The sequence below is a fragment of the Hemitrygon akajei genome, chromosome 4 (genome assembly GCF_048418815.1).
Source record: "Hemitrygon akajei chromosome 4, sHemAka1.3, whole genome shotgun sequence".
Lineage (NCBI taxonomy): Eukaryota > Metazoa > Chordata > Chondrichthyes > Myliobatiformes > Dasyatidae > Hemitrygon > Hemitrygon akajei.
Genome location: NC_133127.1, coordinates 15,324,960 through 15,339,799, shown reverse-complemented (window position 1 = coordinate 15,339,799; position 14,840 = coordinate 15,324,960). Strand labels below are relative to the sequence as shown.

At 43.2% G+C, this 14,840-nt stretch overlaps 1 protein-coding gene across 1 annotated transcript in view; it reads left to right on the top strand.

Moving 5' to 3' along the window:
- LOC140726138 (dedicator of cytokinesis protein 2-like) overlaps positions 1-14,840 on the top strand; it is a 1,234,790-nt gene that overhangs the window by 1,080,818 nt on the left and 139,132 nt on the right. The window contains exon 36 of the mRNA XM_073042110.1: positions 13,670-13,710. Within this exon, the coding sequence (XP_072898211.1) occupies positions 13,670-13,710 (41 nt within the window). The remainder of the gene's footprint in view (positions 1-13,669; positions 13,711-14,840) is intronic.

Sequence of the window (14,840 nt, the reverse complement as noted above, 5' to 3'; positions counted from 1 at the left end):
TTTAAAAAGTTCTTAAGTCCTGGCGGTAGAATTGTAAAGCCTAATGGCATTGGGGAGTATTGACCTCTTCATCCTGTCTGAGGAGCATTGCATCGATAGTAACCTGTCGCTGAAACTGCTTCTCTGTCTCTGGATGGTGCTATGTAGAGGATGTTCAGAGTTTTCCATAATTGACCGTAGCCTACTCAGCGCCTTTCGCTCAGCTACCGATGTTAAACTCTCCAGTACTTTGCCCACGACAGAGCCCGCCTTCCTTACCAGCTTATTAAGACGTGCGGCGTCCCTCTTCTTAATGCTTCCTCCCCAACACGTCACCACAAAGAAGAGGGCGCTCTCCACAACTGACCTATAGAACATCTTCAGCATCTCACTACAGACATTGAATGACGCCAACCTTCTAAGGAAGTACAGTCGATTCTGTGCCTTCCTGCACAAGGCATCTGTGTTGGCAGTCCAGTCTAGCTTCTCGTCTAACTGTACTCCCAGATACTTGTAGGTCTTAACCTGCTCCACACATTCTCCATTAATGATCACTGGCTCCATATGAGGCCTAGATCTCCTAAAGTCCACCACCATCTCCTTGGTCTTCGTGATATTGAGACGCAGGTAGTTTGAGTTGCACCATATCACAAAGTCCTGTATCAGTTTCCTATACTCCTCCTCCTGTCCATTCCTGACACACCCCACTATGGCCGTGTCATCAGCGAACTTCTGCACATGGCAGGACTCCGAGTTATATTGGAAGTCTGATGTGTACAGGGTGAACAGGACCGGAGAGAGTACGGTTCCCTGCGGCGCTCCTGTGCTGCTGACCACCGTGTCAGACCTACAGTCTCCCAACCGCACATACTGAGGTCTATCTGTCAAGTAGTCCACTATCCAATCCACCATGTGAGAGTCTACTCCCATCTCCGTTAGTTTGTGCCTTAAGATCTTGGGCTGGATGGTGTTAAAGGCACTAAAGAAGTCAAGGAATGTAATCCTCACAGCACAACTGACCCCATCTAGGTGAGAGAGTGATTTGTGCAGCAAATACGTGATAGCATCCTCCACTCCCACCTTCTCCTTATACGCAAACTGAAGAGGATCCCGGGCGTGCCTGGTTTGTGGCCTCAGATTCTGTATTATCAGCCGCTCCATGGTCTTCATCACGTGCGACGTCAAGGCAACAGGTCTGAAGTCATTCAACTCCTTTGGTTGTGGTTTCTTCGGTACCGGTCGAAATGACAATAAAAGTGACTTGACTTGTCTTGATACTGTACTGACAGACTACACCGTGCTTAGAAAGAACACTTTTAAATAGCATCAGTTCCATGTGTTTGTTCAGAACCGTTTTGCACGCTGCGGTTTCAAGCATTCAAGCCTGGAGATGTGAGAAACGACTGGGTGTGCAAATGAAACAATCTTACTATTTCAGCAAGTTAAGAACCACCAAGAATTTGAAGGTGTCGACAATCACCTTGAACGATACAATGAAAATGAGGATTTGGAGGTTGCAATTGTCGAATAGACCGTATGAAAGTAGTCCATTATCTACACTAGGTGTCTGCGTTGATTTTGTTCATTTACAGATAATCAAAAGAACACGGCAGCATGTATTTGATTAATTCCTCTGTTGATAACTAATTGCATCTAATACACAGCTTTACAGTGCCGTAGTAGCACTGGAAGTGTTCTAATTTGTTCTGCATTTCATTTCAATGCATAATTTGTTACTCATTTAAAATTAATTTGTCTTTTTACACCTGTTTAACTATTTCCATGAAGCTTCAGCTAATTGGGGCGGCCACTTAATTTGGCTAAAATAAAATGTGTACCAATTATCCGAATCCGTTGCATATTGCTTTTTCTTCACCTCCACTGAGTCTAACCTCTTGAACTCCCTGCCCAACTGTGCTGGGGGTGAACTGTAAGTCTCCCCCCATTCAGCCTGAACTATTCCAGAAGTAAAAACCAAACAAGACATGCATAGAAGTTCAAAGTTCAAGGTAAATTTTATTATCAAAATACATTTATGCCATCATATACATCCCTGGGGTTCATTTTCTTGTGGGCATACTCAATAAATCTATAGAATAATAAACAAAACATAATCAATGAAAGACTGCCCAACTAAGATATTCAAACAGAGTGCAGAAGACATCAATCTGTATAAATAGAAAACGGGGAAATAATACTAAATAAATATTGAGAACATGAGATGAAGAGTCCTTGAAAAAACACATGGAGCGTGTTTGTAAATCTGGCAGGAGGAAAGGATTTTGGGAATGGCGAGATGGAGCACCACAGAAGGGGTGTAGGACAGGTGGCAGAAGAGTGCCCGGGGTGGGGGGTGGTGGGAATGGCGTGACCGGAGCACTACGGGAGGGGTGTGGGACAGAGGTCAGAGGAATGCTGGGGGGGGGGGGGGGGGGTGTGCAGACACATCCAGTCCAGAGTCACAAGGCAAGATCATTTGATTCCAGACAATCGGTTTATTGGTCATTACAGAAGGAGCTTTGTGCTCCTTCCCCTCTGCCTTCGCATTTTCCCAACCATGATTCCCCTCTTCCTGCCCCCTTCCCACTCTCACTTACCAACAGAGACCCATATCAAAATCAGGTTTATCATCACTCACATATGTCATAAAATGGGTTTATTTGCAGTAGCAGTACAGTGCAATACATAAAATTACTACAGTACTGTGCAAGATTCTTAGACAGCATGGCTATATATATTGCATAAGACTTCTGCACAGTACTGTATCTACTTCCTGTTGTGATTTACAGTTATTATTATGTATTTTAATGTTCTGCTGCTAAATAACAGCAAATTTCACCACATATGCCAGTGATGTTAAACCTGATTCTGATTCTGATATCTCACATCTCTCGCTCACGACTCGTGGCCAGTCCTTCTTGGCAGATGCCTACTCATCTTTATCTTGAAATGCAGTTTGTCATTTAATTCAAAAAGATTTTGACTGCTGAAAATAGTTTTGAGCTTATTGCTGGTTGCCCCACCCCCACCCACCAAACTCCTTTATATTTCAGAAATTATATCGCTGACAAGTTGATAGATGTAAGCTTCCCATTGCACTGTCTCCATCTTGTGTCCTGTTGCAATATTTATTATATTTATTTGTCTAAAGATACAACTTGAAACAGGCCCTTGCAGCTCGACAAGCTGGGGGGGAGGGGGCTAGAAGGGTCGAAACCGCCTGTTTCACGCTGTACCTCAGTAAAAAAGTAAATAAACAAATAAATTATGGTTATGTGTAAAAATACATAAATTGCATACTTCATGACACTATGATGTGATACGTGCGTGCCTCACTTATAGTAAAAAATAAAGTTAGACTCACATTTTAGACTTCCATGTCTTCCTTTGAATTATTTTAATGTTTTAAAGTTACAAAACATAACACTAATCACCGGACAATTTAGAATGACCAATTAACATACTAACTGGTACATTTTTGACTCTGGGAGGAAACTCACATTCACATGGAAAAAACAAGATGCTGGAATTGAACTCTGAATTCTAACGCCCTGAGCTGTAATCATGTTGTGATAACCGCTATGCTTCCGTGGCACTTGGACACAGAGATTAAAGATTTAAGATTAGTTTTATTCGTCATATGTATGTACATCAAAACATAGAGTCCTACAGAGGAATGTGTCGTCTGTTAATAACCATCACCAGTCTGAGGGGGGCACGCAGCAGGAGTCCAGCGCCAACAGAGTAGAACCACAACTTCCTCACCTAAATCCGTATGTCTTCGGAATGTGGGAGGAAGCCAGCACAGCCAGAGGAGTTCCATGTGACCTTTGTGGTCAGTTTTTCATACAGGGAGTGGTGGGTACGTTGAATGAACCGTCTAAAGAGATGGTAGAGTTGGGATCGATGTTTGGGACCCAATTATTCATTACCTAATAAGGTGGCCAGTTAGTGTATGTTTATGGTCTTCTACTGCTGTTGTCAATCCACATCAAAGTTTGATGTGTTGTGCATTCAAAAATGCTCTTCTGCAGAATTCATTGCCACAGATGGCTGTAGAGGCCAAGTATATTTAAAGTGAAGGTTGATAGATTGTTGGTTAGTAAGGGTTATCAAACGTTACAGGAGAAGGTAAGAGAATGGGGTTGAGATGGAAAATAAATCAGGCATGATGGAATGGCAAGGCAAACTGAATGGGTTGAATGACTTAATTCTGCTCCGATGCCTAATGGTCATTGAGAGCTCCAAGGATGGAGGAAATATAGGAAAGGACATCTGGGGTAAAAGATGGGCAGTGATCATATTGACTCCTGAAGCAGGTACCTTCTCCTGCTTCCAGTAAATGTGGGCATAGAAACAGGGCTTGGCTGAAATGTGCAACTGGTCGGGTAGTATCTGTGGAGAGACATCATCTTGGTAACTTCCTGGTTTACACCAAGATCTGGATCTAACCCTTCGTGAAATCACCAGTGAATTTAATATCAATTGCTAACAGAAGCCCAATAGAAAAACAGTTTATGGACAGGTATAAACCAGAGCGAGGTTCAGAGGTTCAGTATTCAATGGAGCGGCGGAGGCAAAGGGAAGGTTTCATAGAGGCTTATAAGATTATGAAAGGCAAAGATAGAGTAGACAGACCATATCTTTATCCAAGGGTTGAAATGCCAAGGGCATGCATTTGAGATGAGAGGGGGTAATTTCAAAGGAGATGTTAGAAGTGAGTTTTTTTGACACAGGAAGTAGTGTAATGAAATGCCTGGGGGTACAGTAGAGGCAGAAACATTAGAGACTTCTAAGAGACATTCAGATTGGCACATGATTGTGAGAAAATAGAAGGATATGGAGTGTAGGCAGAAGAGGCATTTGATTGCTGATTTAATTGGATCAATACAACGTGGGCTGAAGACCTACTTTGTGTGCTGTACAATGTCTATGTGTTTTTTGATAGTTTGGGTTGACATGGAACATGGAACAGTGCTGCACAGGAACAGCTCCTTCTGCCCAACATTCTGCTTATTTTTACTTTGAGATATAGCAGAGTAACAGGCCCACTGGGCCCAATGAGCCTACAGTTACATCCAAATGACCCATTAACCTACTAACCTCTATGTCATAATCTAATTAAACTAGCAGTTAAATGGCCAACTAAACGAGGCCATTCTGCCCCATGATTAATCCCTGCCCATAGATTTTGTTTGACTTGCAGGTATTTCCAGCACGACATGTTTTTAACTCTGATTTCCAGGATTGCTTTTTGATTATGTCTCGTTAAACATTTTGGACATTTTATAATGGTAAATGCAACTTGTCATTATCCATCTTATTGTCTGAGATGAGCTTATCAAGACAGCCGTCTGAGGTCTTTTTCATTTAGACATAGAGCAGCTCTCCATCTAAATGAATGTTTCCATTAGAAAACAGAACTGTGTGATCACAGCTGTTCCTTTGGAAAAATGCACTAACTGCCCCACACCGACTCCATCTACACTCCATTCTCCCTTGGCAAAGTAGCCTACAGTGTCACCTTCCTCCCTCCCCCTCACCTGGTCTCACATCTCACCTTCTGACTTGTACTCCCCCCACTCACCCCACCTTCTTATTCCGGTTTCTGCACTCTTCCTTTCCAGTCCTGATGAAGGGTCTTGGCCAGAAATGTCAACTGTCTATTGTCTATTCCCTTCCACGCTATAGATGCTGCCTGGCCTGCTGAGATTCTCCGGGGGGGGGGGGGTGTAAAAAAACTCAGGGACCCCGTTCACTCTGGTCATTCCCTCCTCTTCTCCCTCCTTCCGAAGGGCAGAAGATACAAAAGCTTGAGAACACAAACCACAAAAATCAAGGACAGCTTCTATCCTGCTGTTACCTGACTCTTGAACAGACCTCTCATATGTTGAGGATGAACTATTGATCACCACATTTACCTCGTCATAGCCTGTACACTTTACGTGTCTACCTACACTGCACGTGCTCAGTAGCGGCAGAACTATATTCAATGGTCACTCTATTAGGTAGACCTGTAGACCAGCACAATAATGCAAATATCTAATCAGATATTAAGAGGAATAGATAGAGTGGACAGCCAGCACTTCTTCCCCAGGGCACCACTGCTCAATACAAGAGGACATGGCTTTAAGGTGAGAGGTGGAAAGTTCTAGGGGGAGATTAGAAGAAGGTTTTTCACTCAGAGAGTGGTTGGTGCGTGGAATCCACTGCCTGAGTCAGTGGTGGAGGCAGATACACTAGTTTAAGAGACTACTAGACAGGTATATGGAGGAATTTAAGGTTGGGGGGTTATATGAGAGGCAGAGTTTAAGGGTTGGCACAACATTGTGGGCCGAAGGGCCTGTACTGTGCTATACTATTCTATGTTCAATCATGTAGCAACAGCTCAATGCATAAAGCAGGCAGACATGGTCAAGAGGCTCAGTTATTGTTCAGATCAATTATCAGAATGGGCAAGAAATGTGATCTAAGTGACTGACTGTGGAATGATTGTTAATGCCAGACGGGGTGGTTTGAGTATCTCAGAAACTGATGATCTCCTAGGATTTTCTTGCACAACAGTCTTTAGAGTTTACAGAGAATGGTGTGAGAAATTAAAATCATCCAGTGAATGGCAGTTCTGTAGGTGAAAATGCCTTGTTAATGAGAGAGGTCAGAGGAGAATGGGCAGACTGAGTCAAGCTGACAGGAAGGTGACAGTAATCCATCTGTTATTACACTGCTGTGCAGAAGAGCATCTCTGAATGCACAACATGTTGAAACTTGAAGTGCATGAGCTCCAGCAGCTGAAGACCACCTCATAAAGTAGCTACTGCGTGTATATTTTGCATTCTGTTCTTTTTTGTTAAAGCAATCTACTTGTGAATGGTATGATTAATCAGATAGCACACAAATGCTTTCACTGTATCCCTGGTACATGTGATAATAATTAAACTATTACCAAGACCAATAACGAACTTTTGATATCCTGCCTGCCCCCTTAAATGGCGGAAAAACAATAAAACAACAGAATTGGTTTTAATATTGTCACATATACCATGATACAGTGATAAGCTTGTCTTCCACACTGTTCATACAGATTAAATCATTATACAGTGCATTGAGGTAGAACATCATCATCATCATCATCATTATGTGCCGTGTTGTATGACATCACCATTATATGCCATGTCATATGATGTAGGCAATCATGATCTTTCCATGACCATGATTGTTCTTGGCAAATTTTTCTACAGAAGTGGTTTGCTACTGCCTTCTTCTGGGCATTTTGTGTGTGTTGCATTGTGTTAAGTAGTTTTTATTACGTTCCTTACAACCAGTAGGACTGTTGGCACTTTGATGGAAGTGTTTCAAATTATGAGAAGCATTATATAAAGTAGACAGACAGAATCTATTAATAAGAGAGGGAGGAAGTTAAAAGGGGATGTGAGGGGCGTGTGCACTGCGAGCGGTAGTGGTGGAATCAGATACGATAGTGGGCCAAACAGTCCTTCCAAGTAAGGCAGCACTTCACCTGCGAATCTGGTGGGGTCATCTATTGTGGGTAGTGCTCCCAATATGGCCTCCCCCATATGGTTGAGATCTGTTATAAATTGGTGCACTGCTTCGTCAAGCACCTCCACTCCATCCACCCAAAGTGGAACTTCCCAGTGGCCAAACAATTTTGCTCCCATTCCCATTGCTGTTCCGACATGTCAGTCCATGACCTTCTCTTGTGCCATGATGAGGCCACCTCTGAGTGGAGGAGCAATACCTTATATTCCATCTGGCTAACTTCCAACTAGTGGCATAAATATGAATTTCTCCTTCAGGTAAAAAAAAATCTCTTCCTCCCCTCTTCCTCATACTCCCACTCTGGCCTCTTACCTCTTGTCACCTGCCTATCACTTCCCTCTCCTTCCCTTTCTCATGTGGTCCGCTCTCCTCTCCTATCAGATTCCTCTCTCTCCAGCCTTTTATCTTTCTAACCCTCCTGACCTCACCTACCACCTTCCACCTTATCCCTCTCCCCCAACATTTTTATCCTGGCGTCTTCCCCCTTTCTTTCCAGTCCTGAAGAAGGTTCTCGGCCCAAAACATCAGCAGTTTGTACATTTCGATGGATGCTTCCTGACCTCCTGAGTTCCTCCAGAAATTTGTGTGTATTACTTTTAGACAAGCATGTGCATATGCATGGAATGGAGGGAGATGGATGAAAGGAGTTTAATTTGGTATCATGCTCAGCACAAACATTATGGCCTGAAGGGCCTGTTCTGGTGCTGCACAGACTGAGAAACACCAACAGGTTCAGGGACTATTATTGCCCCTCAACCATCAGGCTCCCGAAACAGCATGGATAACTTCACTCACCTCAGCACAGAATTGATTCCACAACCTATGGGGTCACTTTCAAGGACTCTATGACTTGTGTTCTCAATATTATTTATTTACTTATTATTATTTTGTTTGTCTTTTTGTATTTGCTCAATTTGTCATCATTGGCAAGTTTGTTCCTGTTTGTGTGAAGATTTTCACTGATTCTATTGCATTTCTTCGTGTCTACTGCGAATGCCCGCATGAAAATAAATCTGCAGGTTGTATATGGTCAGTGACATACAGTAAATTTACTTTGAGCTTTGAACTAATCTGTGTCAGGTGAGGCGCAACTAGAGGGAGAACAGAGGAGGGCCAAGCAAAAATGGAAGACTAGAAATGCTGCAGACATAGCAGAACGGAGAATGGCTACAGAGGACCTTCCAGCTGCACCTTCGCTTGCAGAACTCTACGTCACGCTCCCCCATCAGTAATTTATTTAGCCATCCTGCAAAACCACTCAACTAACACCCACACTTGGTAACAAATTAACGTGACTTGTAAAGTACACCACCGGCTGTGTGTTAAACCTCACAATCAAATTGGCAAATGAGGTCCTCATTAAAAGGCAGATAACTGGAGATTCCTTTACGTCAAAGCGCCCACACTCAGTGGACACAGCTGCATCTCTTTCTTTCTCTCTCTCTCTCTCTCTATCTATTTCTCTCTCTCTCCCCTTCTCTCTCTCTCTATTTCTCTCTCTCTCTCTCCACTTCCCTCCCTCCCTCCCTCCCCCTCTAACCCCTCCCCTCTCCCACCCTCTCCCATTCTCTGTCCTCTGTCTCTCTTTCTCTCTCTCTCTCCCTCTACCCCTTTCTCCTCTCCCATTCCTCTCTCTTTCCCTCCCTCTCCTCCCTCTCTTCCCCCTCTAACCCCTTCCCCTCCCATTCTCTCAGTCTCTCTCCCCCTCAACCACTTCCCCTGTCCCATTCTCTCCCTCTCTTTCCCTCTCTGTCCATCCCTCCTTCCTCCTCCCTTTCTCCCCCTCTACCCCTTCCCCTCCTTCATTCTCTCTCTTTATCTCTATTTCTCTCTCTCTTTCTCTCTCTCTCTCTCCCTCTCTCTCTCCCCTCCCTCCCTCCCTCTTTTTCAGCAGTTCAGAGATGGTAGTCCCTCATCTCTTCTGCAGTGCTGTGAGTTAGCTGCTGGCTTCCCGCTTTGATAACCCACCTGGTACCATTTGAAAACTGATGTTTTCACTGTGATCTCAAACAGAGCCCACAGCATTACAAAAGCTGCTTTAAGGAGATGCTGCTCTTCTTGCATGCTGGTCACACATCCTCTCTCATCAGTGCTTAATTCTTCATCAGGCTGAGACAGATGGGCCACCTAATACAACACCACTCAGAAACAATTTCACGAGCCTTCATTTACATGGGATCTACTGGGAGCCTTTCTGCACAACAGGAGAGAAATTTCCCTGGATAAGCACCACTTTTAATAATGTTTTCATATTTCCTTACAACATAGAACAAGTCCATTTCAGCCCACTGAGGCCATGCCAGCTCATGGGATCCCATTCCAATTCAAATATTTTCTTTCTTGGAAATTAGCAATTGGTTCAAAAACAGCTACTGCCCTTCAACCATTCGGTTCTTTAACCAACCACATAAAAGACTGGATGAACTCCCAATGAAAGGTCTTGCTCCGAACCATCAACTCTTTATTCCCCTCTTCAGATGCTGCCTCACCTGATGCGCTCCTCCAGAACTTTGTGGGTGTGTTGCTATGGAGTTAAAAGGTTAACAGATGAGCACTTGTATCACTAGTGCATAGGATGACACAGAGGAGGAAACCAGAGTGCCAAGAGAAAACCCTTGCAGTCACAGGGAGATCGTCCAAACTCTTTACAGGCAGGAACAGGAATTGAACCCCAATCACTGGTGTTATCAAGCTTTGTGCTAACCATTATACCATGGTACGTAATGATCAGGATAGACTTGAAGGATCAAGGGAACTCTTCTTGCACTGTACAGTTCCCTGGCTCTCAGTCTGAAATAAAAGTAAATGGTGCTGGAAACACTCAATAGGTCAGACAGCATCTCTGGAGAGAGAAACCATTGGCATTTCAGATCACGAACCTTTCAAGATCATCTGCATTACTGGTTGCAAAGGAGCTCCAGTCAGCCCAGAAGAACTCGAAAACGTAATGCCATGCAAACCTTTACATCAATCAGAGAAGGTGAGCTAGGACTGAAGCTGAGTACCTTGTTCAGAAAGTAGCATCTGGAACATTATGACCATAAGGTATATGCCATTTGGCCCATCTAGTTTGCTCCAGTGCTGAAATCTTGTCAAGAAACTCAATGTCAATTCAGAATTGCCTTGCCCAAGATAGGCAGAGGGTGGGTTGTAGATGGAGTGCATTTTGTCTGGAGATTGTTCGCCAATCGTGTTCTGCAGGGGCCTGTTCTGAAACCCCTGCTCTTTACAATTTTTATAAATGACCTGGATGATGGAGTGGAAGGATGGGTTAGTAAGTCTGCAAATGAGAATAAGATTGGTGGAGTTGTGGTTAGTATAGAACAGGGATTCCCCCAACCTGTTAATGAAAGGGGTCCATGGCATCAAAAAGGTTGGGAACCTGTGGTGTTGAAGGTTACCGTGGGGTACTGACAGGATGCAGAGCTTGACTATGAAGTGGCAGTTGGAAGTCAAACTGGAAAATTGTGATTCGATTCACTTTGGAAGGTAAAACTTGAAGACACAATACAGGGCTAATGGCAGGAGGATGAAATTATCAAAAGCACTGTTTGCAGGCAGGCCACTATCCGCAGTAAGTGCCTGCACTGATTTTGTTCACCTAGAGTCAATCAAAAGAACACAGCAGTGTTCACTGGATGAATTCACACATCAATAAATATTAGGAATTAATACACAGTTTTATAGCACTGGAACGGTATCTGTCGTGTTCTAATTTGCTCTGTATTTCATTTAAATACATAATTTGTTACTCAGTTAAACAATAGTTGGTCTTTTTTTAATACCTTTTTGACTAGTTCCATGAAACTTTGGCTAATTGGGTCAACTGCTTATTTGGGCCAAAATGTACTGATCGCAATGGGTTCTAATTAAACACAAGCCACCGCATCAGGAATTTGTTGTGGTGTGTTGATCAGCAAAATGGAACAAAAATGACATTTAACAATTCTAAAGAATAAATAATTATGTAAGCATAAAATATAAGGTTAAAGGATGGATATGGAATATAATATGCATAGATATATTAACACCAGCATGTACTTGCAATGTGAACAGTGTTATAAAAAGCTGTTTAAAATGGCCATACCCTCTTCCTGATGCTGCAATCAAGCAGCAGGTACAGGAGCCTGAGGGCCCACACTTACATTGCCCGCTGCTCTCAGGGTCTTGAACTGGTGTGAAAACCCAAACACTATTTCACTCTGTAAATATTCTCTCTCTCAATCTTGCTGTCTTATTTTTTGTTTATTCTGTAGGTTACACGTGTACGTTATGTATAATTCATGTTAAGTTTATGTTAATGTATGTTACTTTTAAAACATCCTATTCTGCTGCTGCAAAAAGCTCATTTGTATATTTACAGTACTAAGCGAAAATCTTAGACACATATATATATATATATATACTGGAGTGCCTAAGACTTTTGCACAATAATATAGTAATTTTAGGTATTGCACTGTACTGCTGCAAAAAAAGCACATTCAGGACATATGTGAGTGATGATAAACCTGATTCTGATCTGGGTCTCTATTGTGGACTGAGAGTGGGAATGGGGCAGGGAAAGGGGAATCATGGTTGGGAAAAGGGGAAGGGAGAGGGGAGGGAGTGAGAAACACCAGTGAGACATTCTGTAATGATCAGTAAGTGAAATGACCTTGACCAATGTCTTGGGACTGAGTGTGTCTGCACCCATGCCACCCTCTGCCCCTGGCACTTCTTCTGTGCCACCTGTCCCACAACCCTCCTGTGGCGTTCTACCCTCACCACTCCCGACATCCTATGTTCTCCGCTCCGCGTTAACAAATACAGTACTGTGTAAAAGTCTTGGGCGCCCCAGCTATATACTGTATCTATATACTGTCTCTAAAACTTTTGCACAGTACAGTACAAACAGAACATAGAACAGGAGTAGGTATTTGCAGATGTCCAGGAGCCGGAAAGAGCTGTACCTATGATGGAACTGGCTGAGTACTTCACTCTTTGTCGTCTATTGGTTCTGTGTTCTGCACATTGGCCCCGGAGTAACACTGTTTGATATTTATAGGTATTCGCCTGTGGTTGAATGACCATTGGGGTAGCATGGTAGCATAGTGGTTAGCACAATGCTGGACAGTACCAGCGACCCGGGTTCAATTCCCACTGCTGCCTGTAAGGAGTTTGTACGTTCTCCTTGTGAACGTGTGGGTTTTCTCTGGGTGCTCCAGTCTCCTCCGACAGTTGAAAACATACTGGTTGGTAGGTTTATTGGTGACTGTAAATTGTCCCGTGATTAGGCTCGGGTTAAACTGGGGGGGTTGCTAGGTGGCACAGCTTGAGGAGCCAGAATAGTCTACTCCACCTTGTATCCCAAAAAGTAAAAAAATTACTTAATTGAACTTGAACTTGTCTCCACAGTGGAGTTTACATACCAGGTCATGATTTATTCAGCCTTTCAGAATGCTTTCCACTGAACAACTGTTAAACGTTTGTCAGAGTGTTCGATGATCTGTGTGGATCATGTGGATAGTCAGAGGCTTTTCCCCAGGGCTGAATTGGCTAGCACGAGAGGGCATAGTTTGAAGGTGCTTAGAAGTAGGTACAGAGGAGATGTCGGGGGTAAGTTTTTTACACAGAGAGTGGTGAGTGAGTGGAGTGGGCTGCCGGCGGCGGTGGTAGAGGCAGAAATGGTACGGTCTTAAGAGACTCCTGGATGGGTACATGGAGCTTAGAAAAATAGACGGCTATGAGTAACGCTAGGTAGTTCTAAGGTAAGGACATGTTTGGCACAGCTTTGTGGGCCAAAGGGCCTGTACTGTGCCTCAGGCTTTCTATGTTTCTATGATATGCTGAGTCTCCTTAAACTTGAGAGAAAGTAACAAAGCTGTTGAGTCTTCTCCATGGTTGTTATACCTTCCACATCCCTGGGACCCAGCTTAATTATTCAAGAGGCATCACTCAGTATATCACATTACCAGATTAGATTTTATGGTCCAGTTCCTCTAGATGTTAAATGCCAAACAGATCAGAGTTATGGAGTGTGATCACAAAGAAGGCCACATAAACAAACACAGACTTTGATTTATTTGATTACTAAAAGATCATTTGTGTTAATCTATAAGCATCTCACTTTGAGTTTCTTTCCTCTTGCTTGCAGAATTTCTACAAGGAGATTGACCGGGAAGAAATGTATATACGGTGAGTATGAAAACTCTGCACTTCACCAAAGAGCTTTCACAACGATGCATAATGCTGTGGGTTCTCGCGCTGTTCCACTGCTTGGTTCAAGAGGGCATGAATAAGTCCTGTAGCCAATCGGAACCTTTTCACACCAGGTGTCGCTTGGTGCAACATGGTTATATGGAATGAGCTACCAGAGGAAGTTGTTGAGGCAGCATTAAGACACTTAAGACCATAAGATATAGGAGCAGAAGTAGGCCATTCAGCCCATCGAGTCTGCTCCACCATTCAATCATGGGCTGATCCAATTCTTCCAGTCATCCCCACTCCCCTGCCTTCTCCCCAAACCCCTTGATGCCCTGGCTAATCAAGAACCTATCTGTCTCTGTTTTAAATGCACCCAATGACTCGGTGTCCACAGCCGCTCGTGGCAACAAATTCCACAGATTTACCACCCTCTGACTAAAATAATTTCTCTGCATCTCAGTTCTAAAAGGATGTCTTTCAATTCTGAAGTCATGCCCTCTTGTCCTGGAATCCCCTACCATGGGAAATGGTAGGGGATTTGCCATTTCTAATCTGTTCAGGCCTTTTAACATTTGGAATGTTTCTGTGAGATTCCCCCCACCCCCATTCTCCTGAATTCCAAGGAATACAGCCCAAGAGCTGCTAGATGTTCCTTAAATGGTAATCCTTTCATTCCTGGAATTATTCTCGTGAATTTTCTCTGAACCCTCTCCAATGTCAGTATATCCTTTCTAAAATAAGGAGCCATACTTTACATACTTAGTCAAGTACTGTACATAGATGAGAAAGGTTTAGAGAGATGTAGATTAAATGTTGGCAAATAGGGTCTGAATTAGAATCTTGTGCTTTCCTGCTGTATATGATGAATATATTTTTCTTGGGCTTCCAGCCGGGTACTAATATCAATTGGAACCAACATTTTGTTGACACACTCTGCCAATTTCTTCAGGGATGATGCCTGGGCATGTTTAGCCTGGTGGTATTTATACCCCCGTAGTCTGTCCCTCATGATTGGTTAGTCCTCATCTAATCTGATTTCCACCTCGTTTACAATTGAATTCCAGTTTTACTTAGAGCAAGACCTTCATCTTTGTTAAAATTATTTTCCTCTAATTTTAAAT